At 48.7% G+C, this 25,237-nt stretch overlaps 7 protein-coding genes across 7 annotated transcripts; 4 read left to right on the forward strand and 3 right to left on the reverse strand.

Annotated features, from left to right (window-relative positions):
• Nucleotides 1-425: 425 nt before the first annotated feature.
• ASPGLDRAFT_50161 (nitronate monooxygenase) lies at nucleotides 426-2,202 on the forward strand. Its single transcript, XM_022547251.1, has 4 exons — nucleotides 426-561; nucleotides 657-918; nucleotides 980-1,481; nucleotides 1,531-2,202. Exons 1-4 carry the CDS (start codon nucleotides 549-551, stop codon nucleotides 1,819-1,821), a joined length of 1,068 nt encoding a protein of 355 aa, XP_022398326.1. The 5' UTR covers nucleotides 426-548; the 3' UTR covers nucleotides 1,822-2,202.
• Nucleotides 2,203-3,385: 1,183 nt separating this feature from the next.
• On the forward strand, nucleotides 3,386-10,484 carry ASPGLDRAFT_76180 (uncharacterized protein). Its single transcript, XM_022549836.1, has 6 exons — nucleotides 3,386-3,820; nucleotides 3,873-4,089; nucleotides 4,149-5,115; nucleotides 9,490-10,111; nucleotides 10,162-10,333; nucleotides 10,386-10,484. The coding sequence occupies exons 1-6, from the start codon at nucleotides 3,593-3,595 to the stop codon at nucleotides 10,433-10,435; spliced, it is 2,256 nt and encodes a 751-aa protein (XP_022398327.1). The 5' UTR covers nucleotides 3,386-3,592; the 3' UTR covers nucleotides 10,436-10,484.
• A 3,053-nt stretch (nucleotides 10,485-13,537) lies between these two features.
• ASPGLDRAFT_132386 (uncharacterized protein) lies at nucleotides 13,538-14,102 on the forward strand (the record flags this gene model as incomplete). Its single annotated transcript, XM_022541116.1, has 2 exons — nucleotides 13,538-13,794; nucleotides 14,012-14,102. 2 exons carry the CDS (start codon nucleotides 13,538-13,540, stop codon nucleotides 14,100-14,102), a joined length of 348 nt encoding a protein of 115 aa, XP_022398328.1.
• Nucleotides 14,057-16,088, forward strand: ASPGLDRAFT_635811 (NDT80 / PhoG like DNA-binding family protein). The gene is made up of 3 exons (XM_022548684.1): nucleotides 14,057-14,061; nucleotides 14,113-14,224; nucleotides 14,296-16,088. The coding sequence occupies exon 3, from the start codon at nucleotides 14,418-14,420 to the stop codon at nucleotides 15,861-15,863; it is 1,446 nt and encodes a 481-aa protein (XP_022398329.1). The 5' UTR covers nucleotides 14,057-14,061; nucleotides 14,113-14,224; nucleotides 14,296-14,417; the 3' UTR covers nucleotides 15,864-16,088.
• Nucleotides 16,089-20,395: 4,307 nt separating this feature from the next.
• ASPGLDRAFT_28006 (uncharacterized protein) lies at nucleotides 20,396-20,704 on the reverse strand (the record flags this gene model as incomplete). Its single annotated transcript, XM_022543713.1, has 1 exon — nucleotides 20,396-20,704. One exon carries the CDS (start codon nucleotides 20,702-20,704, stop codon nucleotides 20,396-20,398), a length of 309 nt encoding a protein of 102 aa, XP_022398330.1.
• Nucleotides 20,705-21,798: 1,094 nt separating this feature from the next.
• ASPGLDRAFT_37945 (uncharacterized protein) lies at nucleotides 21,799-22,067 on the reverse strand (the record flags this gene model as incomplete). The annotated part of the gene is made up of 2 exons (XM_022544882.1): nucleotides 21,799-21,985; nucleotides 22,054-22,067. The coding sequence occupies 2 exons, from the start codon at nucleotides 22,065-22,067 to the stop codon at nucleotides 21,799-21,801; spliced, it is 201 nt and encodes a 66-aa protein (XP_022398331.1).
• Nucleotides 22,030-24,805, reverse strand: faa4 (long-chain fatty acid-CoA ligase FAA1). Its single transcript, XM_022542876.1, has 5 exons — nucleotides 24,140-24,805; nucleotides 23,667-24,088; nucleotides 22,467-23,614; nucleotides 22,241-22,404; nucleotides 22,030-22,157 (listed from the first exon to the last, which is right to left on the reverse strand). The coding sequence occupies exons 1-4, from the start codon at nucleotides 24,577-24,579 to the stop codon at nucleotides 22,315-22,317; spliced, it is 2,100 nt and encodes a 699-aa protein (XP_022398332.1). The 5' UTR covers nucleotides 24,580-24,805; the 3' UTR covers nucleotides 22,030-22,157; nucleotides 22,241-22,314.
• Between the last annotated feature and the right edge of the window lie 432 nt (nucleotides 24,806-25,237).

Consider the following 25,237-nt stretch of genomic DNA (forward strand, 5'->3'; position numbering starts at 1 on the left):
ACATCAAAAGAAATATACCTTGCTGCTAGACTTGCATAGGATCTTTCATATGCGGTTATCGATTCGCCTGCAGACTGCGGCCGCTGATGCCATACAGAACCGCGACGATAGAGCAATGCAGCGCTGTTTCGCCAAGCTGGATATCTCATGCCTGCCAATGGCAGTCAACTTGACTGCGATTCGAGTGGGAATAATAAAGAAAACGAACTTCTAGAAAGATATACCAATACGTCATTGGCGGGCAGTCGAGGAGCTCGTGACGCTGACGTTTATGCCTTGTGTCCTGAGGTGTCAAATGGGTCATGTGATTAAATCAGGTACCGAAATTATGCCTGAATTGTGAGGCAGAACATATCACACTCAGGCCGACGAGCCTCGGTTCGTTGCGCCTCGGTTGCTTTTTGCCCCATCGTCTCCTCTTTGGCGCCGTTCTTTTTATTAGACAACCTCTCTCTCCTTGTTTTCATACCAATCTCTCACTCTTTCATTGTATCGCGTGCTCATTATATACTTATCTTTTGTTATCTGATCCTTATACCCAAGACACAATGGCTTCTCCTCGTGAGTTTCCGCTCCTTTCCCCAGCTTCCGGCGCATTTCCCCACACGTGGCCCTGAGAGAAGCTGGAACCTTCGGTACTGACTGCTATCTTGCAGAGAAAATCCGCACTACCATCACCGATCTGCTCAAGATCAACCACCCCGTCATGCTGGCAGGCATGAACGTGGCTGCTGGGCCCAAGCTGGCTGCAGCAGTCACTAACGCGGGTGGTCTTGGTGTCATCGGTGGTGTTGGTTACACCCCCGAGATGCTCCGCGAGCAGATTGACGAACTCAAGAGCTTCTTGCATGACAAGAACGCACCGTTTGGTGTTGATCTTCTGCTCCCCCAGGTTGGTGGCAGTGCTCGGAAGACAAAGTGAGTTACACCCCGTGTGTCTACTGTCAAGGTCCGATGCTAATGCGTTGCTCTTCTCTAGCTACGACTACACCAAGGGCAAGCTCAACGAACTCGTCGACATCATCATCGAGAGCGGCGCTAAGCTCTTCGTCTCCGCTGTCGGTATCCCCCCGAAGGCTGTCGTCGACAGACTCCACAGCCACGGAATTCTCTACATGAACATGATTGGCCACCCCAAGCACGTCCAGAAGTCGCTGGATGCTGGCGCAGATCTTATCTGTGCTCAAGGCGGTGAGGGTGGTGGACACACTGGTGATGTTCCCACTACTCTCCTTATCCCCACCGTTGCCAAACTGTGCCGGGGCAAGAAGAGCCCTATGACTGGTCAGCCCGTGCAGGTCGTTGCGGCTGGTGGTCTGTACAACGGCCAGACCGTTGCTGCTGCTCTGATGCTGGGTGCTTCCGCTGTCTGGATTGGTACCCGCTTCATTTTGGCTGATGAGGCTGGTGCTCCCGAGGCTCACCAGGAGGCTGTCCGCACTGCCAGCTTTGATGACACCGTTCGCACCATTATCTTCACTGTAAGTTTTTCCCCTTCTTCATTCGCGATCTGATACTAATCGGAATTAGGGTCGTCCCCTCCGTGTCCGCAAGAACGCCTACATCCAGAACTGGGAGGACAACCGCGCCCAGGAGATCAAGGAACTCACCACCAAGGGTGTCATCCCTGTCGAGCACGACTTCGAGAACCTGTCTGATGATGTTGACGACGACACTATTGACAACGCCCGTCCTTACCTGATGGGTAAGACTGCCGCTGTCGTTGACGACAAGAAGCCTGCCAAGGCCATCGTCGACGAGCTGGTTGACGACGCTGCTGTCCTCCTGGCTCAGGGCAACAAGATGCTTGCTAAGCTGTAAATGTTTGGATTTTGATTGATATGGATTGCTGGATATAATTCCCATCATGTTTTTTATGGATATCACTGCGTTTCGTTTTTGGTTATTTTTGGAGGGTTTCCTGATTGACAGGGTCATATTGTACATACAAGTCATTCCAGGCATGCAATTCGAGCCTTGCTTTTCTCGGATGTTATAACCCACACTAGGGTGGTCCCTATCCCTCTTGCCTCGGACCTTGTCGTCACTTAATATATCCAGGGCCAGACATGCCGTGTACTATAGATATGAACCATGGACACGCAACAATGATCCCAGCGGTCAGTTCTTCGGGGCACGGAGTATACTGAGCGGACTTCGAGACTCAGGGTTCCCTGGATCTAGAACCTCACGGCCTCTGGCCCATGGATCCACTAAGCTATGATTTTCTCCAGACTAACACCCCGTACTACAAGAATCCATGCTATGTACATGCATAGTGTACCCCGTAGATTATAGATTACCCAGATAGCCGGATACTGTATCCGCTGATGGACTCGGTCAGCTCCGCTTCGGAGGTGGCCAGCTAAATCAAAACGCTTATCAGATTGGGCTGATGGCAATAACCAGGTCTTATCTTCCAAGGCGAACTCCGGTGTTGAAAGACCATGATCCATCATTGATCCGGAGTAATGCACGGTCAATGCCTATGCTGTGGCGAGTACGCCCTCGTTGATTATTGTACTCCTGAATTTCAAGATAATTCGTGATGAACGAATCAAGATTCCAGCCTTCCCGGATTGGCTACTCACCCATGTCCCAGGTGCAATATCCAGACGTCAATTGGATACCGGATAACCCGATATCTTCGGAGTCGGCCTCGGAGAACAGTCCTTATCAGGATCTTATCTGTGGAACTTAGCGGGCCTCACAAACTCTGATCCAATCAGGGTATTCTCGAGAAAGCCATGTGGTCCAAGGCCGTCAAAAGGAATCCAATCCACCAATAGGAGCAGGTTCGTAGAGTCCGATTGCAAAGCCTGCAGACGACAGGTGGAGACCTCGGAGCACTAGGCCATATACAGGCGTGATTGGCTGAATAGATAAACTCTCGGGGATGGGTGGGGAGTGACCGTTCTGGAAGCAACACAAAAAAGGCTTGTCTCGCTTTTCCTCGAGTCCCGGTGCTGCATTTCGAGGACCGTTTGGGAAAGCCAAGAGATGGGAGCCAGTATGCAAAAGTCTATATTTAGATAGGTATCAGGTCTGTATCTGTATGGCATGAGAAGTGCATCCATCCCGGGGAGAAAAAGCCCTGATCACGCCCACCATCCTCGGGGAAATACGCACGCGACAGTTTCACTAACGTATCGTCGAGCCCCGGTGGTTACCGGCGCGTCCGTATCTTTTTCCCAATTTGACTCGCCGTTCCTGTTTAGAGCACGTTAAGTGGGCCTTGATAGTAGACGCGGGTTCACTGTACGTGAGGGAATTTGTTATCTCTGTGGGCGTAGGCGAACACATATTAAAATGCTATCCCCCGGTCTTGGTCTCAGGGAAAAAAAAAAAAAAAAAAAAGAAAGAAAGAAAGAAAGAAAAAAGATGTGTCCTTCGTCTCGGTTTCTTTTTCTTTGCCTTTTTCCTTCTTGATTTTGCTTAATCACTGAGCTTTCTTAGCTCCGATTAGCCCCTCCTATACATTCGCATCTGCCTTGTCAGATTGTTCAATATTTCCTGTGCTGGTGGAAGTCCGCACAAAAACCGGAAATCTTGACAAGACATAGTCCAGCCCTATTCACACATATTAGACATCATGTTCGGCGGTGCTGATCACGACCTCGAAAAGGCCCCTGAAGTGGGCAAAGTTCCCGTCGACGGGAACAGTGACGGAGCAGTGCCCGGAGAAAGCTTCGCATACGGAAATTCGTGGTATGCAAAGATACAGCGGTTGGCAGGGAAGCTCAACATTGAGCAGCGTGGTATTGAGCGAGTGCCGGAGAATGAGCAAACGGATACCTCGTACTTCAACATTAGCAGCATGGTGTGTTCCCAATGATTTCACGACGTGTCTCATCATGGCTGACCCGGCATAGTGGCTTGCGGCCAACATGGTGGTTAGTTCGTTCGCTATTGGTGTCCTCGGAAAGTCGCTATATGGACTTGGTTTCGTCGATGCCCTCCTTGTCGATCTTTTCTTCAATCTTCTGGGTATTATGACCGTTTGTTGGTTTTCGTGCTTTGGACCCCCCTTTGGCTTGCGGCAGATGGTGTTGTCGAGGTTCTGGTTTGGCTGGTATGGAACAAAATTCAGTGAGCACGCCCGCATACCGTCTTGTTGCGATCCGTCATAACTTATGATTTCTCGTCAGTCGCTATCCTCAACGTCCTCGCCTGCGTAGGCTGGTCTGCTGCCAACGCCATCGTTGGTGCTCAGTTCATTGTCGCAGTAAACTCCGACGTACCTGGTTTCGCCGGTATCCTCATCATCGCCATCTGCACCCTCTTCATCACATTCGCCGGATACAAGGTCGTCCACGCATACGAGTACTGGAGTTGGATCCCAACCTTTATTGTGTTTATGATCGTCTTTGGAATGTTTGCGCATTCGGGAGACTTCAAGAACCTCCCAATGGGAATTGGGAAATCGGAGCTGGGTAGTTGTCTCTCCTTCGGCTCGACAGTATATGGTTTCGCAACCGGTTGGACCAGTTACGCCGCCGATTACACAGTATACCAGCCCAAGACCCGCAGCCGTCGCAAGGTATTCTTCTCCGCTTGGCTGGGTCTCCTCCCTCCTCTCCTGTTCACCCAGATGCTGGCGATTGCGATCATGACGGCCACGGAGATCAGCGGCGGAGACAACAAGTACCAGCTGGGATATGCGGCATCAGGTAACGGAGGCTTGCTGGGCGCTGTACTCGCGCCGCTTGGCAGATTCGGTGACTTCTGTCTGATCATTCTCGCCCTCTCGATTATCGCCAACAACTGCCCGAACATTTATTCCGTCTCTTTGACCCTTCAGGTTCTGAGTCGCTTCACTCAACGCGTGCCTCGATTCATATGGGTATTCCTAGGCTCCTGCGCTTCCATCGCCATTGGTATCCCCGGATACTCGCATTTCGAAACTGTCCTGGAGAACTTCATGAACTTCATCGCGTACTGGCTCGCCATATACTCGGGTATCGCTGTCAGTGATCACTTCGTTTTCAAGCGTGGGTTTGGTGGGTATCGTCCGGAGATTTATGATGATCGCCACAAGTTGCCCGTTGGTATTGCTGCTGCTCTCGCTTTCGGGTTTGGAATCGCTGGTATGATCACTGGTATGAGTCAATCGTGGTACACTGGACCTATTGCCATTCACGCAGGAGTTGCACCAAGTGGTGGTGATATCGGCTTCGAGTTGGCGTTTGCCTTTGCGGCAGTCAGTTATTGTTTGTTGAGGCCTATCGAATTGAAGGTATTCGGCAGGTAGAATTGGGGAAGGCACCTATAAAGATAAACCAGCTTAATGGAATGAAGTCTTAATACTGAAAGTTATCGTGAGTGAGCAAATTCTGAGCTATTTTCTCCCGTTGCTGTTGTGCTACCCTCTACTCCGGAAAACCCTCGTACTTCCTCTTGTCCCATATCAACCCCTCGTCTAGATCCTCCGTCTTGAGTTCACCAAAGAGGAGCCCCTTGAACCCTAAAGAACCACCGAACAGAGGGCTCTTGTTCTTAGTAGTGCCTGAATCAAAATTTACACGGATCAGAATGACAGCCTTCTCAATCTGGATGTCCTTTTTCCCTTCCTTTCCACATCGGAAAAGAGCTGGGTACATCACCAAAAGGAGGTCACCTATCTTTGCATGATCTGGCATGTCTTTGAATTTTGTAGGTCGAACCTTTTGGTGCGTCAAGGCATCTACTATGGTGAAATTGCCCATGTCACGCTTTCTGACAACACCTTTGATGTACAACTCGCTGTTAAAGTACTAGTTCCAGTGGTATCTGTCAGGGGTGCAACTCATCTTAACCGCAAGTTCTGCAGCTGGCTTTGCTATCTCCACCATGAATCTTTCGGCTTTACGCGTCCAATCAATCGGTCCCACAAAGCTGAACTCTTTATCCAAATGTTCACAGATATACTCTGTAAGTTGAGTACGGCTCGTGCAGAGTTGGTCCTCATAGCCCTGACGAGAAGTGTAAGTTCGTAGAGTGTCTGACTTCCATGAGTTTATTACGTTGATATCTGAAAGTATATTAGTACAATGTTCAAATTGTTCTTTCATCCAAATGGTACAGCCTCACTTTTTTCTGGCTTCAGGAAAGACATTCCATGATGGAGACTTTCTAGGAGTTGGAGGTCTGCCGGTGGTGCGCCGAAAACCAGCACTTGGAGGACCTGATTGTAAAGGTACTTGGATATGATGTGCGTCAAAACCTCTGATTGTGCAGCGGCGAACCCTTCCGGAAACAACGCTGGCGATCCCCTGATTGCTATGTCGTCTCTCTTCATCTTTATCTCAAACAGGAAATTGTCGATTTCAGGGAGCCCCTCGAGCCAGTTGGAAATATTCTCTCGAAGAAGGGAATACTCGCCCATAATCCACGGATCACTGACTCCATCGATCGGAAGAGACTTGAATATCTGGGCATGGTATTCTTCAAGCTCCGCCTCCAAGTAATTGATGCGTTGCGTGAGGCTTTGCCATTCTTGTTCTATGTCATTGAGAACTTGAGGGATAATATGCAGTATATGTCGATTGCTTTTCTGGAAATAATATACTGTCCTCTTCATGCTATCAGTAAGCCGTGCAGAGGAGCGAGGAATGAATCCAGTCTCACTGGGCGTGTTGCTGGCTTGCTCATCATGAGATGGTCTTGGTGTTCGGACCTACACAGGCTTGTTAGCTAGTGACTGAAGCTGTGATGTCTTTTACCACTGTGACAGACCTTGCTGTTTCGATTCTCAAATTTCAAACGCATCTTGTCTAGCTTTCCAGGATGGATGAAGGATGTCAGATCAAGGACAAGAAAACGAAACTGATAACTGCTAAATGACTCCTAGACTCGAAAGTTTCTTCTATCGGAGTGCTATTATGATGCCGACACTGGAAGTTGCCTGACAGGTACCTGTCACCTATTTTTCTCGCCTACATAATTCATCTCCCTCTTTTTTTCTCTCGCTGTATCTTACAAAACTCAAGAATAAGACAAAACTCACCGCGCTATAATCTGGTAAGTTTATCATGCAAATCACAGCTAACTTCCTATGCTAAAGTACTACTGTATAGCAATAGAGATCTCTAGAAATGAGCATCGTCGTCGCTGTCGATTTCGGCACCACGTACTCTGGTGGTGTTGCGTGGGCTCAAACGAAACGTGTAAATTCTTCCTCCAACTCATGTTTCTCTGCAACTACTAGTATTCTATACAGCCGGAGGTCCACTATGTGATCAATCAATGGCCGCAGGACTTCTCTGGTTCCTTTGGGGGAATGACGACTGACAAAGTACCAAGCAAGATTGCGTACGAAGATAGCAAGCCCAATCCGTCATGCCTGTGGGGTTTTCAAATCCCCGACAGCATGCCACGAATGCAGTGGATAAAGCTCGGGCTTGCCCCTACCACGAACGTGGGATAACTTCTCGCTTGTCTTCGACTTACAAAGACCCCCGTCGTGTTCCGCCACCCTATCATGCTACTGAGGAGGATGTAGTTACCGATTATCTTCGGTCTTTACGCGAGCATACGGTCAGCATCTTGGAATCGAAAATCGGACGAGCTTTCAAGGGGATGACCTTGGACCTTGTCATGACCGTTTCAGCAATGTGGCCAGAGAAGGCCAAAGCTGCAACATTTGCCTGTGCAGAAAGGGCAGGCTTTGGCAGGGCTTCTAAGTTACGAATTGTAGCAGAGCCAGAGGCTGCTGCGATGCACGCTCTACACGCATCGAGTCCCCATGGACTGAAGGTTGGCGATACGATTGTTCTCTGCGGTGTTGGAGGTGGGACAGTCGATCTCATTACCTTCTCGATTCGACAGCTGAAGCCAAACCTGCGCCTGAAAGAAGAAGCCCCCGGGAAAGGCGCGCTCTGTGGAAGCACATTTTTGAACAGGCAATTTGAGGAGTTCCTAGAGAATCGGTTGTCTGCTTTGCCCAGCTGGGGCCACGATACGATGGAAGAAGCACTCCACCGCTTTGAAACTGTTACAAAGAGAACATTCAGTAGAAGGGTTGACGACAAATTCCACTTTCCTGTCCCAGGATTAGCAGACAGTGAGAAAGCTGGTGTTCGCCGCGGTCGACTTCGGGTGACAGGGGAGGAAATGAAAGATATCTTCTACCCAGTTATTCAGGCGGTGCATGAACTAGTCGAGGATCTGGTCGAAACATGCTCGAAGAACATCAAAGCAATCTTCCTAGTCGGTGGCTTTGGTCAAAGCCCCTATCTTCGCAGATATCTGCATAATTATTACACTCCCGACATAGAAGTACTAGCACCAGTCGACGGTTGGACCGCTGTCGTGAGGGGTGTTTTGATGAAGACTGTCGGAGAGATCAGTTCTTCTGCTACCAAAGCTTCATTTGAGTCTCTAGCTGCTAGAAAGCACTATGGGCTCGCGGTTTATACAAATTATATTTAAGGAGTGCATGAGAAGGGGAGAAGGTAAGTGCTACGCTAACATTCAAGTGATCATTCAATCTAACCATAGCAGATTGTGGGACCACTTTCACGGAAGATGGCGAATTGCGACTATAAACTGGCTTGTTCAAAAGGTAAGAAACTGCGCATTCTAGGCCTGTTGATATTCGCCATGTCATGCTAACGAGGCCAGGGCGATGTTCTTAAATAGGGACAACCCATAGGGTCTCCATTAATACAAGCACGTGACCAAGGGCACATACACGAGCATAGCGACGACAATCTATGAGTTGGATACCCCGATAGGAGAAAAGCCGCCTATGTACCAAGACCAGAGTAAGCCAAAAATGGATCTGAACGGGAAGAATGCACTTGTTAATGAGTTTCCAGATCCAAATATAAGAGAGCTCGCACTTCTAGAGACGCCCTTGGACAACATTGAGAAGGCTACCGTCCCAATTGTCCGTGGTGCGGATAACGACCGTTACTTCAGAATTGACTATGACATTCATGAAAAGTACTTCTCTGCTCATAGTGAGTACAGTCTTTGGTATAACGGCAAAGACCATGGTAGTGTGAAGGTCAACTATGCTTGAACTTCACTAAACCTGTTGGATTTATGAGAAGTGGTAATTGCTTGATTTGCTTTTCTTGGTTATTTTCGATGAGATTAAAAGTTTTACTATATAGCAGGGTTGGAGGAGTTTGTTTGAGATACTCGTGACGGACTGTTCCCCCATGGTGTCCAGCGTCGTGCTATATACTATGACTATATATCCTATATACTTTCTTGAATGAACTTTTTTAAAGAATAAAAATAATAAGAGTAAAAATCTCACGTCAAGAGGAAATCTGTTCGAAGATACAGTTCGGGCACGGCGATTCACGTGACTCACTAGCCACAGCGCCGCCACAGTTCGCGGCGGGCGAAATCCACAACGGGATTTGCCTTTCGAAAGAAATTCAAGCAACAAACAGGCACAGAACAACAACGACAACACAATGTCTCGACCTGCAAAGTGAGCATATTCTTGCGAAAACTATTAATATATCCCGGGTTTTATTCTGACTGAAAATTTAGCCGTGCTGACTGGGCTGACGACGAGGAGTTCGACGACCCCTCGGCGCTCCCACCGCAGCAAGTGACAACGAACAAAGACGGCACAAAGACGGTGGTGTCGTACCGGTTCAACGATGACAACAAGAAAGTGAAAGTGACGCGACGCATCAAAACGACCGTTGTCCGCGAGCAAGTCAACCCTCAAGTCGCAGAGCGCCGATCGTGGTCCAAGTTCGGTCTGGAAAAGGGCCACGCGACGGGACCCTCGTTTGAAACAACCTCCGTGGGCGAGAACATTGTTTTCCGGCCGAGCGTGAACTGGAAGGTGCAGGCCGCGGAGGAGGAGAAGACCGGTGGCGAGAAGGGCAGCATGAAGGACCAGCTCAAGGACAAGAAGGTCAAGTGTCGGATTTGCAGCGGCGAGCATTTTACGGCAAGATGTCCGTTCAAGGATACCATGGCGCCTATCGAAGAGCCCGGTGCTGGTGGAGAGGGCGGGGCCGAGGAGCCTGCGGCGGGTGGACTTGGTGCTACTGGGGGCAGCTATGTGCCTCCTCATCTGCGGAAGGGGGCTGCTGCTGGCGGCGAGAAGATGGCTGGCAAGTACGAGAAGGACGATTTGGCCACGCTGCGGGTTACAAACGTATGTGTCTTCCCTTCTTTACTACGACGGATGATATTGACTGTGTACAGGTCAGCGAGTTGGCCGAAGAGCAGGAATTGCGGGATCTGTTCGAGCGTTTCGGTCGCGTGACGAGAGTATTCCTGGCGCGGGACCGCGAGACACAGCGGGCCAAGGGCTTTGCTTTCATCAGTTTCGCAGACCGGGACGATGCGGCGCGTGCGTGCGAGAAGATGGATGGCTGTAGGTTTTCCCATGTTACTGTGAATACTATGGCAGGAGCTAACTGGAACAGTCGGTTATCGCCACTTGATTCTCCGCGTGGAATTCGCCAAGCGTACTTAGAGTCTTTTTTGTTTGGGTTGACGACGATCGGGAGGAAAAATGGACAGGGTGAAACGGTTTCTCTTCGTGTGTATGCATTGTTGATAATGATTGATCCCGTGTCAATGTTACCGGTTCGAATGATAAAAGCATTGTTTTGCTACAATGAATATTCTCTTTCAAACTGCCCCAGGTCATCGGGCCACTCTTTGTTGGCAGAGTCAGACATTCCGGGGATTTCTCGTGAGCTGACGGTAACGCATGGAAACGGTCCGGTACAATGTACGAGGCGCCGGAAAGCTTCTTGGGCGGCGATTGCAACCTATTCTCGTTTCAGCTGATTCCACACGCCCTCTCATAGCTGGTCAACTCGCGACGGTATCCAACGGTCCATCGGCAATGCACAACCGACGGGGATAGGGGACGCATGGCCAAGGTTACATTGCCGCTTTGCTGTAAGTACTGTATTGTATGGAATCAAATCACAAAGTACGAACAGTAAGGACTGTATACGAGACTAAACCCAAAGAAGCATCTTTAGGTTCTGAGACAGTAAGTCCCGATTCCAAAGGATGGTCACACCCGGACAGCCAGCCAGTCATATTATGCAAATTCACATGGGACAAGTAATAAATTATGTATGACAAAGATCAAAATGAGTCTGCCTGCGCGCGCGCGCCGGTGCGGATCATTTTGTTCCTAGATTTCGGGCAGGAGCTTTCCCACTGGTCAGGATTGGAATCCTATTTATTCATTGCAAAATGCATTTTGCATTTTGCATGGCTGGTGAGGCCGACGGCCGAATGCAGATTTTTATGAGGGACAGGGAGTAGACACGTGAATCATGAGGACACTACTCTACAGACACTACTCTACTCTGTAGAGTAGTGTCTGAGAATGAGTAGAGAATAATCCTGAAAAGGCAATCGCAGAGTGGAGCTTCTTTATTCTGCAAAGTTTATTGTATAAAGACTGTTCCGGACTATTAACACTCTGGGGCATACTAGTATAGCATTAGAGCAGAATGCAGATTCTAATCTAAGGTGCATACACACCACCACTGCAACCACTATTCCGTACACATACACATACACATACACACTACACTAATAGTAACTGAGGCTGCTGCGATGCACGTGCCCTGTATCCACCCGAATTAACTTCTTCGATCCCTGTTCGGCCGATCCGCAACTGACAACAACGTCTCCCTACTACTGTCTGGCCCAAGGTTACTTCTTTCGCTGACAGGATTTGCAATGCACGACATCTAATCCCGGGCACCCAGAAGGAGGGGGAGGGAGGGGGAGTGGAGGGATCACCAATCAGCAGAGTCAGACCGAGCATTGAATCTGCATCTGGCCCAACTAGTACGCAGTCATGTCTGTACGGACAATCTGGCTGCGCTCGGCCGATCCCTTTTGCTTGTTTTTTTTTTTTTTTTCTCTCTTCCATTCACCTATTCTTTTCTGGAAGCTGTAAGATACTGTGTAGAAAAGGCTGCGGTGAGTATATCCAGCCATGTACGTATTGTATTAAATACAGCAGAATGAACCGGATCGCCTGCCTTAGCGCCCTCGTGTCCTGCACTCGCCCGTCGAGTTTCCAGAGCTGATCTTGCCGAAGGGGTAAATTGACAGGACTTGGACTGTTTAAGGAGGAGTACCGAGCAAGAAAGAGACCAGACAAAGAGACAATACGAGGGGGGTGGATGTCATGATTGGCGCAAGCTACTACTGCTACCACCCTTTCCAACTGGTCATCTTTGGTTGGCTTTGGAATCATACCAGCAGAGACAGAGAGGGAGAGAGACAGAGGCAGAGAGAAGGAGGGAAGAGTCATGATAGAACTCCGGTCCCGATGCGGCAACTGGAGATGATGATGAGCCATAGAGATCGGCTGCAGAAAAGAGCATGGATTTGTTGCTGGGATTCTTTTTTTTATTGTATCCTATTTTATTTTTATTTTTGTTTCCGAATTTCCATTTTCCATGGGATGAATTTTTTTTTTTTTTTATGTTTTTTTTATTTTTGTTTTTTGTTTTTTGCATTAAGGGATTTCCTTCTATTTTATAAGGATGAAGATAACTATCACTCGTGTCTTCGTCTTCTTCTTCTCCATCATTGACTGGTGTCTTATAAAAGGGTTCGAAAGGCCATTGAGAAAGACACCGATTCCCCAGTCCAGCTTGCAGGAAAGCATCTCCCCCACTGCTGCACTGCAAGATCCGCTGTCCATTCCAGCAACAAGCGCTGGGTCTGAGTGTAAGTGATGCTGTCCTTTCTCTCGTCTTCCATCCCCTTTTTTCTTGTTTCCTTTGTCCCAGGTGGACAATTCGTGCATGTTTCGAAGATTCCGACGCATGACAACTCGCTCCGGCGTGATATCAGACCTCGCGCACTCTCTGGCCATACTTAACCCTTAGACCGTCACTTGCTCGTTTTCTGGAATACTGTCATGTCCTTTATCTTCTTCTCTTTTCACTTCTCTTGTCAGGCCTTGGTCTTTATTCCATATTTGGCTCCTCTCTTGCTCTGACCCTAACTGACCCTTCCCTCAGTCAATCCAGTATTCGTGCTTGCTTCCACCTATCGTCGCTCGAGCCGTTGAATCCATCGATTATTCAAGCCAATAATCTCGAATAACCAATATATCGGTTGAACAAAGAATTGTCGTGGTGTCTCCGGCCTGTCGCGAAAGTACCTGCCCGGAGTGTATCAGAGTCAGCACCCCATCCGAACCCTTTCCCGATAAGAAAAAGAAAAGAAGTCAATACCTGCAATGAATCATTGTAAGTTGACCGTTATTCTGTCGCTCCTTGCATTTCTGCCTTGTTGTGTGTTGTCATTGAACACCGACAACTGATCTCGGATTCTGAATCTGACGTCGGCCCTTCATTTCTTTTTCTTTTCTTCTTTTTTCTCTTTTTCTTTTTCTTTTTTTTTTTTTCTTTTTTCTCAATGTTTGCCTTACCTTTCGGCGTTCCGGTCATTCCACTATGCAGCGTTGATTGGATTCGGACAGGGATGTTGGCCTGGAGAGAGTCCTTTTGTTTGTTTGCTCTTTCAAGCCTCGTCCCCATGTCCTTGTTTTCATTCGCACCGCTTCAAAGAAAAATAACGTCAAATGCTAACCAATCTCTTGCTGATTCTAGCAACTCTCTTACAGCCGAATCCCTTCTCGTTGGACTACCCCGTCACCACCGATAGTGACTATTCGTCCCACCGGTCCTTCGCCGGCTCGTCCGGGTTTTCTATGGAGGAGGACGACCATAATCGCAGGGTCAACACGTTGGGTCATCCCCTGGCTCAGCCCGTCTCCATCCCGGTCTCTAATGGCTTGCGATACAGCGCACAAGCTACTGCTTCCATGCAAGATGTCTCGTAAGTCTCTCCCCTTTTGATTTAGGCTGCCCTAGTGTCTTTGTTCCCATGCGATCCGACGGCGCTGGTGTCAGATCTCGAAATCACTAGTGCATGTGTTGTTGTTTACATGAAGCTACAACTCTGAAAAGAAAAAAAGAAAAAAGAAAAAGAAGCTGGACCGCCCATACCGCGTTTAGTTGCCTTTCAGCTGTGAGTCGCTGACAAGATGGGACAGGTTTGCAAACTCTCCTTCCATGCTGATGAGCCCTGGCGATACCTGCTCAGGTATGTGGTCTCGTTTTTGCTTTGATCGCCGCTTATGCTAACGGTTTGCAGAAACTTTCTCTTCAACATCCTACTCCCCAACTCCCAACTCCATCTACTCCCCGTCTCCAGCTTTATCATACGATAGAATGTCAAATTTTGGTGCCCACCGGATGCCTTCTCTGTAAGACTCTTGATTCTGGCTTTGGATAACTTACCACTGACCATTGAAATTAAATCTTAGTCAACCTCCAGCCGCTCAGCACGTCCCCGGGAATTGGAGAACGGATAACTTCCCCGGGCCCTACCTCCAGCGCGGCCAACTCCCTTCACTACCAGGGTTTACCAGCTCTCCGCGAGGCTACGAGAATGTGATCATGGGCCAGTCAAACCTATACTTAGACTCAATGCACCGATACAGAGACACCGAATCGCCTCCGTGGATCAACGAAACCAACGTTCTCCATCATGTATGGGTCGGTAACATGAAGAGTGGGCAGCCGATCAAGCCGGAAATCAGGGCGAACATCCCCAGCAAAAAGTTTTTCCTTGACGGGGAGAAATGGACATGCTATCGCCGCAACTATCTGGCCGTTACGTGCTCGTTTTCGTTACACCCGTGCAACTCGGGTCCCTTCTGGGTGAAAACCGGGAATCATGGCGTCCAACAGATCCGCAGCTTTGCCATGTCGCTCTCGGCCACCGTTGACTCGAAACCCGACGAGCCTCGCGAGCTAGTGCAGCACAGTCCGAAACGAGACAAGCAGTCGGAGCGACCCCCTGGAATACTACCAGTCCAGCCTTGCCCCCCGCCGTTGACTTACGGTCATAGTCCTGCTGGTGCGAATGGCAGTCAACATGGCTACGGGATGGCATCGCAATCAACAGGGCTGTATGACTATGGTTCGTCGTCCTACGTCAGTGGTTCACACTCAGGAAATCCCCCGACGCAGTGCACGTTTGAACGGATCCAGTTCGCAAAAGCCACGGCCAATAACGGCAAACGCCGGGCAACCCAGCAGTTCTACAACTTGGCCGTGGACCTCTATGCCGAAATCGACCGCCCAATTGGTGGCAAGCCCGGCGACGAGTTGATCAAAATCGCCCGGCGGCTGTCCCACCCGATGGTGGTCCGCGGCCGGTCCCCTGGCCACTATAGGGAACACCGGAGGGATAGCCAGAGCAGCATGGATCCGGACGGGAGTGTTGGGGGCTCGGGCGAGAATGGCGGCATGCTGCCTCCTGGCTTCCCGGGCCGTTTCCAAATGATGGGGTACGAACCTGCCTCATCAGGACGTTATGGTCGGACCGATTACCATCAGCATATCAAACCTGAGCAGTCCCCTCTAAGTGACCATAGCCCACACGCCTCATCGTCCTCATCGACATGCACCCTCGATGTGGGAATCCTCAACGACACCTTGGACCCCATGGACATTAAAGCCACCTCGAGCATGGACTCCTACGACAACTCCTTTGTCATGGTTGACTTGCCGCAGGAGCGAAAATCTACCATGGGCATCCACGGCACCGAGGGAGGAGACAATGAAACAACGCTCGCCTTCCGCAACCAACTACCATCCTTCGAATACGACACGCTCACTAAGGACGACGTCGGCGTAACAAGTCCCGGCAGCTTCCCGGATAACGTTGCGTCGATGGTCGCGATGATGCCGAATGAGACGGCCGAGGGTTCGTTTATTCGCAATCCACCACGGGTTCCCTCGCAGCCGGCTAGTAATGGTGGTGGGTTCAATGCGTTTGCTGATAATTCGTTTGGACGGTTTGATTCGGTGCAGGGGTCGCAAGAGCTGTGCACTTAGCGTAGCGTTTCTTGCACTTTAATGTCTATCTTTCTTTTTTCCTCATTTCGTTCGGCGGCATCTTGTCTTTTCGTTTATTTTTTATTTTTTATTTTTTTTATTCCCCCCATATGTCATGAAAATTCCCCTGGGTTATGTTTTTTAGTGATTGTATAGTATTATTTTTATTTGCATTGAGTCCAGAATGGATATGATTGTTTAATGTTTACAATTCTCTCTACCTCGTAGTATAACTGGATCGATAGCTTTCTATACTATTCTCTGCCCCCCCATCCTCCACCTCACTTCCATCCTACCTTCCATCCCATCTCATCCAGATGGTATTCCTTTCAATTACCATGTCCACTCCGAAATGAACTGTTTGATATCATACGATGATTTCATTATAATTTCTCTCCTATCCGTCAGAATCAATTCATATCAGCAACCTCTCTAAAATATGAAACAATTCGACAGACGAATATCCTAGACCAAACAAGATAATGTGATTTTGACAGACACACTTTCCTTTCTAAATCATCCCAGATGGCAGAGAAATTGAAAACGAAGAAAGCCAAACGGTCGACCTTCGGAACGATTAATGGGTTTATTTATAATTTTGAATTGAATGCAAGATACGGGAGTTCACACAAACGGCCAAAAAAACTTAACTTTACGCAATAACAGGAGACACGCCTTGTCCCGCTTAAATCGGCACAGACGCAGGCCAGCCGTCTGCTACTCTTGCTTAAACTAGCCCGGTCGTTGCCAGGCCGGAAATGACTTGGCATACGGAGGGCAGTTCTTTACCGATACGGTACTGGTTGAACGCCAGAATCTATAACCACATGGGATAGAGACTGGATTTGAGAATCTGTACGGAGTTAGCTTCGAGCTGCAGTCATTTCGTGTACATGGCTGTTAGCGTAACATGAATATTCAGGGCAAGATTAATTCCGCAACTGGACCCGTCTCGTCATAACCACCGAAGTCATCAATGGCTTAAAACTACTGGATAAAGTCCATAAGCAGGTCGTGCGAATAAAGCACTGTCCGCTTACTTGCAAATCATTACGATCAGCATAAGGAGAGAATCACAGGAATACCGGACCCGTCAAGAGATCTCCAACAGTTTTTCGAGGAATGTGTGCGCAAATGGGCTCAACGCAACCAGGGAGTCGAGTACCTTCACTGCCGTTCTGGAAACAAGGTGCTTGTTTAGCCACAAGCTACCGAACCAGACAATCGGTGGAATACACCAACTTAGGGGTGTTTCTTGCAATGTACTTTAGGTCATCCAACAGGTATGTTGGTAATAATTAAGAGGTACTCGGAGGGTCTAGGTTGTGTATGGGGCCTTTGCTACAGTTATAGGACTGACTACGAATTGTTTAAGGCAATGTGAGTATGACTTGGAGAATCCGCAGTTTCTCCAGATTTTCGAGGAGCATACTACTATTAAATACCCAAGCACAAATGCTAATACGTAATGTCTAGACTGACCAATTACTCATGAGAACTTGGCTGTGAAATTGCCGCATCCTCCCCACATGGGCTTTATCCGAGTTAATCGATATGGCACAACCGATGTGCATTACTCAAGTCATCATCCCAACATGAATAAACATCAGTGAGCTCTCAGGAACTACCTGTGCTCAGGGCACTGACCTTCCCTTTACAACATATACTGATTCATTCCCCAAATATATCCCTACTCCAGCGCGCCCGCACTCCCGCACCCATCAGAGGGTCTTTGAGACACAGAGCCAGCCGTTTCCTCAACCGGTTTGAGGGGTGTGAGCAGGAGAACGGCCGGCCTGTCAGTAAAGTATCAGTTGTTGAGGATATGCGAGATCCGGTGAAACAAGCTGCTTTATTTACAGACTGGTTGGTAAGCCTCTACAGTGTCGAACTTTGCATCGACGCAGTCAGATGCCAGTTAGTACGACATTTCTGTCGCTCGACCACCCCAGTCACCCCGTACTGTACGTCCCTACAGTCATGAAGAAAACGCTATCTGGAAAGCCCATCGTTTACGTCGATAGTATCGAGGACGCTTTCCCTTTCTCCATTCTCGAAGCAATCGAATAATCAGCAGAACTCCGAGTTAGTAAAAAACGAGTGGCTCAAATGGATACAAGGGGAGATAATCGTCCACAGTACTCATTTTCTAGAAATTTGCTCATGGCTACATGCCACAGGCTAACGTTCCATCCTCTTGGTTGAGGGACATTTGCCGGTTCCAAATCGCAATCGCATCGACCGCAATATGATTGCCCATGACGTCTTATTAGTTATCAGGTCACGACACCGCAAAGCATGGTACAAGAGGGATGCTCAGGGTTTTGAAATATAGGGACTAAACATCATGGCTTCATTACGAACTACCACGTAATACGCCCGCAAGCAAAGCTGATGAGTCTGTTATAAGATTGACTGGTCTCCTCGCAGTCTATTTAGAATCGACTGCGAGATTATACACTTCGCACCAAGGGCCTGACAAGCAACCGCAAATAATGAAGATGTCCTACAAGATTTGAAGTCATTGGCGGAGGCGCCCCCACGCCTGCTTGCGAGCTGAAAACATTGTGTAATGCGATATCACAGTTCTTTGTCCTGGCAATCAATTAAAAGCCAAAAGTTGCGTCCGATCTGAGATGGCCATCAGGTCTCTCGATGCCATACTTCGAATTGAACCAGATCTTCGACAAAGGGAAGGAATATCGACGTAAAATGATATGCTCGTTGCTTATATGTTGACAGGTTTCTTGATACTAGCTCATACGAAGAATGGATAACTGAAATCCTCAGATCAGAATATCATGCAAAGCGTGCATGACAAATACGACCCTCAATCGCGATCAACAGAGCCGTCAAGCGTGTCTTTCTACAGAAGACCAGAGAAGGTCAAGTCCCAGAGGCGAGTCATTCATTCCAAGAAACAGATTTTACGTAGGTCAGACTATGCAATTAATTGATCTACATGGAGCACACTCGGCTATACAGTCTAGGTCGAAGCTGCTTGCTTCTTTCGCTATGTCGAGCAATAGCTGGAAAGTGAGAAGCCGCTATTCAACGGCAGCTCGCTAAGAATAGAGAACGGTTAGATGCTCACACACGCTCAGTCTATCTTTTGATAGTACGTATTCGGAGACGAAGTTCGCATGTATAGACACATTCCGTCAATCGAAGATGATTGGTCTTGATCCGACTATCATTAGAAGCAACAAACGGAGAGAAGCTTGCTTTTTTAACCCGTCCTGAAATAACACTTGTTTCCATTCATACCCTGCACTATGTAGATTGCAACATGCCCATTAGGATCGATACCAAAATACTTAATCTTATCCTACCCGATCCCTGCCCCTGCCCCTGTCCCTGTCCCTGTCCCTGTCCCTGTCCCTGTCCAAATCCCAGCCACGCAGCCGGTACGGTACAGTCACACATGACCTAACTAAATCCAGAATCGAAGTCGGAATCTAGATCTGGAACCCGGGATCTGGATATGACGATGCCAACGTTGCACAGCAGAAAAACAGGCCACTCGTATTATGTGCATATGTAGCTGGTAACTGCATGATGTATTATGTGTTATGTATTGTACATCATAGCATTTTTGGGCCATTCAGTCACAGCCCAGACCTCGGCCTCGGGTTTAGGATAGGTTGAGGGTGCGTCGGGGTTTGTTATGGTCCATTTTGAATGTTTTTATCTATACTACTATTAGCGATAGTTCAGACTTTATCAGATAGTGTGCTTATATTGCTTGATCTTTGATATAATTATTTGTTAGATCCGTACTCTGCACGGACTGTGTATCTACCAAATCAACAATCAGCACCATAAAAAGAAAATATCAATCCAATTAGCCCCCCAATCCTCTCCACCATCTATAGTCACGAACACAATAACTTGCTGTTCAACAGCTACAGACATTGCAAGCGCAAGTGCATTCTCGGATGATAGTTACCAACCGCATTGATCTTCCAAGACCCTCAGAGTTCTGTTCCTATCTCTATTGCCTCGTCACGTCTGCTTGGTGGTAAACGTCTCGCGCAGTTTATCATCTCTTCATAATTTCGCGCACGTTCTAAACCATCGCCTGGGTCAATGGTAGCGACATGGTAAAGGCCGGCCGGAGAGAATAGACACCACGATGATTGACATCTAAGCATCGCTTGTCCAAATTGGCATTCTGTGGTCATCTATCAGCCACAGCCAGATCAAGGTAACACGTACCAAATCATCTTCCAGGAATTTTGTGTTCGTATCATTCATCTAGGCATTGTGATGATCTCAATTTGATATGCCTTGTAGAATTGCCTGAGCGATCTCATTGAAGAACGCATATCAAAAAAAAAAAAAAAAAAAAAAAGCGACCATTTGGATTCCAGTAGCACGCCCGGGAATCCAGCTTTATGTTATCGATATACTGGATCGGATTCCTGAGAATCGGTTCTCTTCAGTAGCTGAATGGTGATTCTAGCGTTGCATATCCCACGTTCACAACCCTGTTTCATACGTCGTATAGTTTCTAAAAGCCGTTATCTATGTTAATCATATAGTCTGTGGTAGCGGTACTTCAAATAGGGAATCAGGGACGAATTATTCCGTTTGATCAAAGTGGCCTCTAATGGGCATGCCGACAACTTGAAAAATCGACTTGGTATATCATCGAGGAACGGCGGGAGCAACACCACCACCACCACCGCCGCCGCCGCCGCCGACCCCACAACGATCTTCTGCATCTCCTCTTTCAGGTTGTCGCCGAGCAGAACGACAATCATATCTCTAAGCTTGTCATTGCGCAGCACCTTGTCAATCCTCCTTCTCTCGTCATCAAGCCCAGCAGAAAATGGCATTCTGGTGCAATTGATCTTGAACAACTTTCTCTCATATTGTTCGACGTTTGCGGTGAAAATCTTTGAGCCGCCATCTATGCAGATGGGATGAAAAATGAAACAGGAGAAGAGGCCCAGGAATGATGAGGAGCATTGAGGGATCCTTTTGCAGGAAGGTGCCGACCTAATGGTTGCTTTCCAAGAAAGACCGACTGCGCTTGATAGAAGCACCGACACACTGACGGAGTCAGTGTCTGTAAGCTCCTCCTGCTAAAGTATATGGTAGGCTGGGGCATTTTAGTTTGTTTCGGGACCGGTATTTGATCCATTATTGTTGTTGCTCGCGAGGGCCAGGATATCAATGTGCGTGCTCGCCATATGTGCGCGGGAGGACGTAGCCGTCGAATTTGGGGAGAGAGAAAGAGAAAGGAGGAGAAAACTTGGAATATGAGAACTACTAGTAGAAGTAAAAGCTCAGTGAAAGGAAAATAACCTAGCAGTAGAGAAAAGGTATCCAGGAGAAGAGTGAATGATGCTAGGGCTGGGCGATGCAAGCTACATGATACACTTGGAGCCACTTCGGCATGGTGAGCCTGCTTGCAAAGTCCATAAGCAACTCACCTCCACAATGGCATTAAAACCATCTACGAAACTAAGGATGGCGAATATTCTTATCCTCGAGAATGATGGACGATTCCACGAAAAAAAAAAAAAAAAAAACCCCTATCTCACATGTGTAGCCCGAAACATCGCTTGCTTCCTGGATAAAGGTGTGATATCAGACCAAAGACGAGGTTTATTTTGTAGACCTTGGATCTATGCTACCGTTAGCAACAGTCGACTCGTTATTAGGTGGAGTTTAAAGTGCTTGATCTTACTTCGTTATCATTATTTATCTGATCCAAATAGAGTAGAGTACATACTCTGCACGGACTGTGTATCTACAACCCAGTCCAATACAATCAGCACCATAAAAAGAAAAAATTAATCAATCCAATTAACCACTTACAATACCCCTCCATCCTGCTTATCCCATCAGTATATCCCTCTGTGCCTGGGTATCACATATCCCTCTCGCCCGTCCACTCCCAAATCACCAGTCCTCCATGCCAATACTACCCCCTCTCAACCCTCTCCACCCTCACCGCCATCTTCCTCTCCAACTCCTCCTTCTCTTTCTCGCTAGCCGTCATCCCCAGCGCCCCCTCGACCTGCGGTGTTGTCCATAGTCCCACCGAGGCCCAGGCGACCAGGCCTATCCCGAAGAGCGCGCGTGTGCGGGGGGTTAGGGAGCGGTATGATCTGTTTTTCGGGGATTATTAGTTGTTGATTCGGGGGGTAATGGGTGAGTGAAGGAGGGAAGGACGTACTGCCAAAGGGACATATTGGTATTTTCTAGAGGGAAGTTCGGAGGAGGCGGAGATGGAGATTTGGAGATGGATGCGATGCGATAAGATGGGCTTGGCGGGTTTTACTAATTGGGTTAGTGCGTTTACTTTTGAGTATAGGTACGGTCAAGTCGTCCATCAAAACTGCATGACTAACTGGTATACTAACAGGGTACTAACTAACAAACAAAAGCAAGCAGATAAGCGTAAGCGTAAGCATAAGCGTAAGCATCTAACTACTCATTATTTCTTGCCGTATGCCTTGTTGACGTCATCCTGGTGTCTGTTGAGGATCTTCTTGCGCTGCAACTTCTGGGCAGCAGTCATATAGCCCTACGGACGTCAGTTAGCATTCCATCAACAACGGACGGGAATAGTAGAATGGGGGGGCTTACGTTCTGAGAAGTCCACTCCTCATCCGACAACACAACACCACTGATAATCTCAATACCCTTAAGACCAAGGGTCCGACCGGTGTTCTGCAACTGCTTCAACACAGCAGACTTGAGGTCCTCGTTCTGAACAAGCGATTCCACAGTCTCACCACCGCTGACCTTGCTCTCCGCAGCCACCTTCTTCAAGGCGGCTTCGACCGGCACGATGATGGCGATCGGCTGCGCCTGGTCCTCGGCAGCGTAGACGCAGATGTTACCGACGATGGGCGACGAGCGGTACACGGACTCGAGCTTCTCGAGGGCAATGTATTCACCGTTCAGAGTCTTGACCAGGTTCTTCTTTCGGTCGATGATCCGCAGGTGGCCGTACTTGTCGAACTCGCCGATGTCGCCGGTCATGAACCAGTCGCCTTCAGCGAATGCGGACTTGGTTTCTTCTTCGTTCTCCCAGTAGTGCGATGTCACACTGCCTCCGCGGATGAAGATCTCTCCTTGCGGCGGGTTGTTCTTGGTCAGGTATCCGGCGTCAGGGAAGTCGACCAGCTTAACCTCCACCGACGCGGGGATTTCACCGAGAGCGTTGGGGTTCCAGGCCATCGGGTCGTTGAGAGCACCCATGGCAGACGTTTCCGTCAGACCGTATCCGCTAATCATCGGCGCAATAGCCATGGACAGGAACTGCAGAGTGTCCTTCGAGATCGGACCACCACCATTCATGACGATCCGCAGACGACCACCAGTAGCTTCCTTGAGTTTCTTGAAGATCATGTTGTCCAAAAACCATGTTCCAAAACCGGAACCAGGGAGGCCAGTCGACAGCAAAAAGTTCTTGGCGGACATGGCACCCCAGAAAAGACTCTTGACCAAAAAGCTGTTCTTGTTCAACTGGCCCAACACACCCTTCTTCACCGTTTCCCAGACAGCAGGAACACCGACAAGAATCGTCGGCTTGAGCTCCTCGATGTCGCCCTTGCAGTTGCGCATCGAGCCTTGGGACAGCGTACGCGGGTTACCGTATCCCATGGTACCACCCCAGAACAGACACAGGTTCTCGAACATGAACTCGAGGATGTGGGCTTGCGGGAGGTACGTGAGCAAGGTGTCGGATGGGCCGATGTAATCGCCGACAATCTCGTTGACACCGGCGGCTATCATGGTTAGCATTCTTTAGTGCAATCAGGATAAAGGATAGGAACTTACTGGCAGCAATGACGTTGGCGTGCGTCAAAGGAACACCTTTTGGCGGACCGGTCGATCCAGAGGTGTACATGATACAGCAAAGGTCCTCCGGCGCCGGCGGGACAGGGTCAACCGGGTTCTCCTCGCCAGATTTCCGCAAGTCTTCGATGCTCATGATGTTGAGATAGTCGAAATCGGACTTGAGCTTGTCCAGATCCTCCTGCTTGGGCTCCTGGTCGGTGTTGTAAATAACGTGCTTGATCGACTTGACATCGCTGAAAACGTTGTGAAGCGAGGGGATCAGAACAGGGTCGAGGAAAATGGCGGTACTGGAGGTTTGCTTGAGCGAATGCTTCAATCCTGCTTCACCCAGGGTATCATAAGCGGTGACAATAGTAACCGACTGCGACGCAGCACCGTGAGACACGGCCAACCAGTTTGCACTATTCAATTAGCTCCTCTCTTTACATCCTGGGCGCGGGAAATGAACTCACCTGGTAGCACCATAAAGATGAATCTTACCATCCTTCTCCAACCCCAACTTCCGTAACCCAGCACCCAACTGCAGCGCCAACTGCTCATACTCCACAAAACTCTTGTACTGGTACCCGCTCATCTCGAAATACGTCCACTTCTTATCCACCTCCTGCTCAGCCCCGTCAATCACCTTCTTTACCTTCTTGTTCTCGACGTGCGTCTTGATCAGCTTCCGGGTACCAACGGCCTTTGCGTTTCCGAACAGCCGCGCGGACCGTCTGAAGACATCGTAGGTGGTGCCGACATCTGGGGCAGGACGAAGGATCAGACCGTCTTTGGAGCGGAGGTGACGGCGGGGCTTGGTCTCGCCTTGGACGGGTTCGGCGCCGGGGACTTCGACGGAGAACGGAGGCTTTTTGGCCATCTTGGGTTGGAGGTTGATGTCTGTTTTGGACATTGTGGCGGTTTATGGGATGATTAGGGGGGTATCTTAGGAAACTGAAGAAGCAGAAAGATGGTCAGCAAAAATCAAGTAAATAGCCAGTGGTGCCAGCGCAGAATAGCCGGCTATGTATGAAGTCAGTCGTCGTCGTACCTTAGATCACGGTCCAGCAAAATAACAAAAACGGACCGCTGTGGTATAATTCTTTCCGGGAAACAGAAAGAGAAAAAAAAAAAAAAGAGAGAACGGCGGAGCAATATAAAGAAAAGGAATAGAGTTGGAAGATCAAGAGGGGAGAAGACACTGGCTGAGCGATGCGCCGCCGAAAGCTGGACTGTCAGCGCAATGAGGTCAGTGCCGGTGGCTGGGCTGCCGTAGAGAATTAACCACTGACGCAATTTGCCGCGGCAGCTTTAATTTTAAGACAACTGGAGCTCGATTTTTGTATGTACGGATACCGCAATTGATACTTATTCTAAATAGAGTGCCTTTCAAATAACTACTCTATGTACAGTTTCTTTCCACTCACCCCTATTCCTACGCGCAGTTAGATAATACAAGTACAAGCTGCACCAGACAAAGAACTCAGCTCAGGCATAGAACGCATGCGGTAACCTCGGCGGCTATCTGAACTAACGTTTTTGTTGGGATTTTCGCCCAACAACCCTATCCC

This window comes from Aspergillus glaucus (genome assembly GCF_001890805.1).
Source record: "Aspergillus glaucus CBS 516.65 unplaced genomic scaffold ASPGLscaffold_18, whole genome shotgun sequence".
Lineage (NCBI taxonomy): Eukaryota > Fungi > Ascomycota > Eurotiomycetes > Eurotiales > Aspergillaceae > Aspergillus > Aspergillus glaucus.

What these genes read in the sequence shown, in the direction of transcription:
- ASPGLDRAFT_50161 (XM_022547251.1), top strand. An exon ending in GGCAGTGCTCGGAAGACAAA is followed by an intron (nt 919 to 979) that starts GTGAGTTACACC and finishes GCTCTTCTCTAG; the next exon opens with CTACGACTACACCAAGGGCA. An exon ending in TTCGCACCATTATCTTCACT is followed by an intron (nt 1,482 to 1,530) that starts GTAAGTTTTTCC and finishes AATCGGAATTAG; the next exon opens with GGTCGTCCCCTCCGTGTCCG.
- ASPGLDRAFT_76180 (XM_022549836.1), top strand. Translation starts at nt 3,593, where the DNA reads ATGTTCGGCGGTGCTGATCACGACCTCGAAAAGGCCCCTGAAGTGGGC. An exon ending in CCACGCTGCGGGTTACAAAC is followed by an intron (nt 10,112 to 10,161) that starts GTATGTGTCTTC and finishes GACTGTGTACAG; the next exon opens with GTCAGCGAGTTGGCCGAAGA. An exon ending in GTGCGAGAAGATGGATGGCT is followed by an intron (nt 10,334 to 10,385) that starts GTAGGTTTTCCC and finishes TAACTGGAACAG; the next exon opens with TCGGTTATCGCCACTTGATT.
- ASPGLDRAFT_635811 (XM_022548684.1), top strand. Translation starts at nt 14,418, where the DNA reads ATGGGCCAGTCAAACCTATACTTAGACTCAATGCACCGATACAGAGAC.
- faa4 (XM_022542876.1), bottom strand. Translation starts at nt 24,579, where the DNA reads ATGTCCAAAACAGACATCAACCTCCAACCCAAGATGGCCAAAAAGCCT. An exon ending in CGCCAACGTCATTGCTGCCA is followed by an intron (nt 23,615 to 23,666) that starts GTAAGTTCCTAT and finishes TAACCATGATAG; the next exon opens with CCGCCGGTGTCAACGAGATT. An exon ending in AGGAGTGGACTTCTCAGAAC is followed by an intron (nt 22,405 to 22,466) that starts GTAAGCCCCCCC and finishes TGACGTCCGTAG; the next exon opens with GGCTATATGACTGCTGCCCA.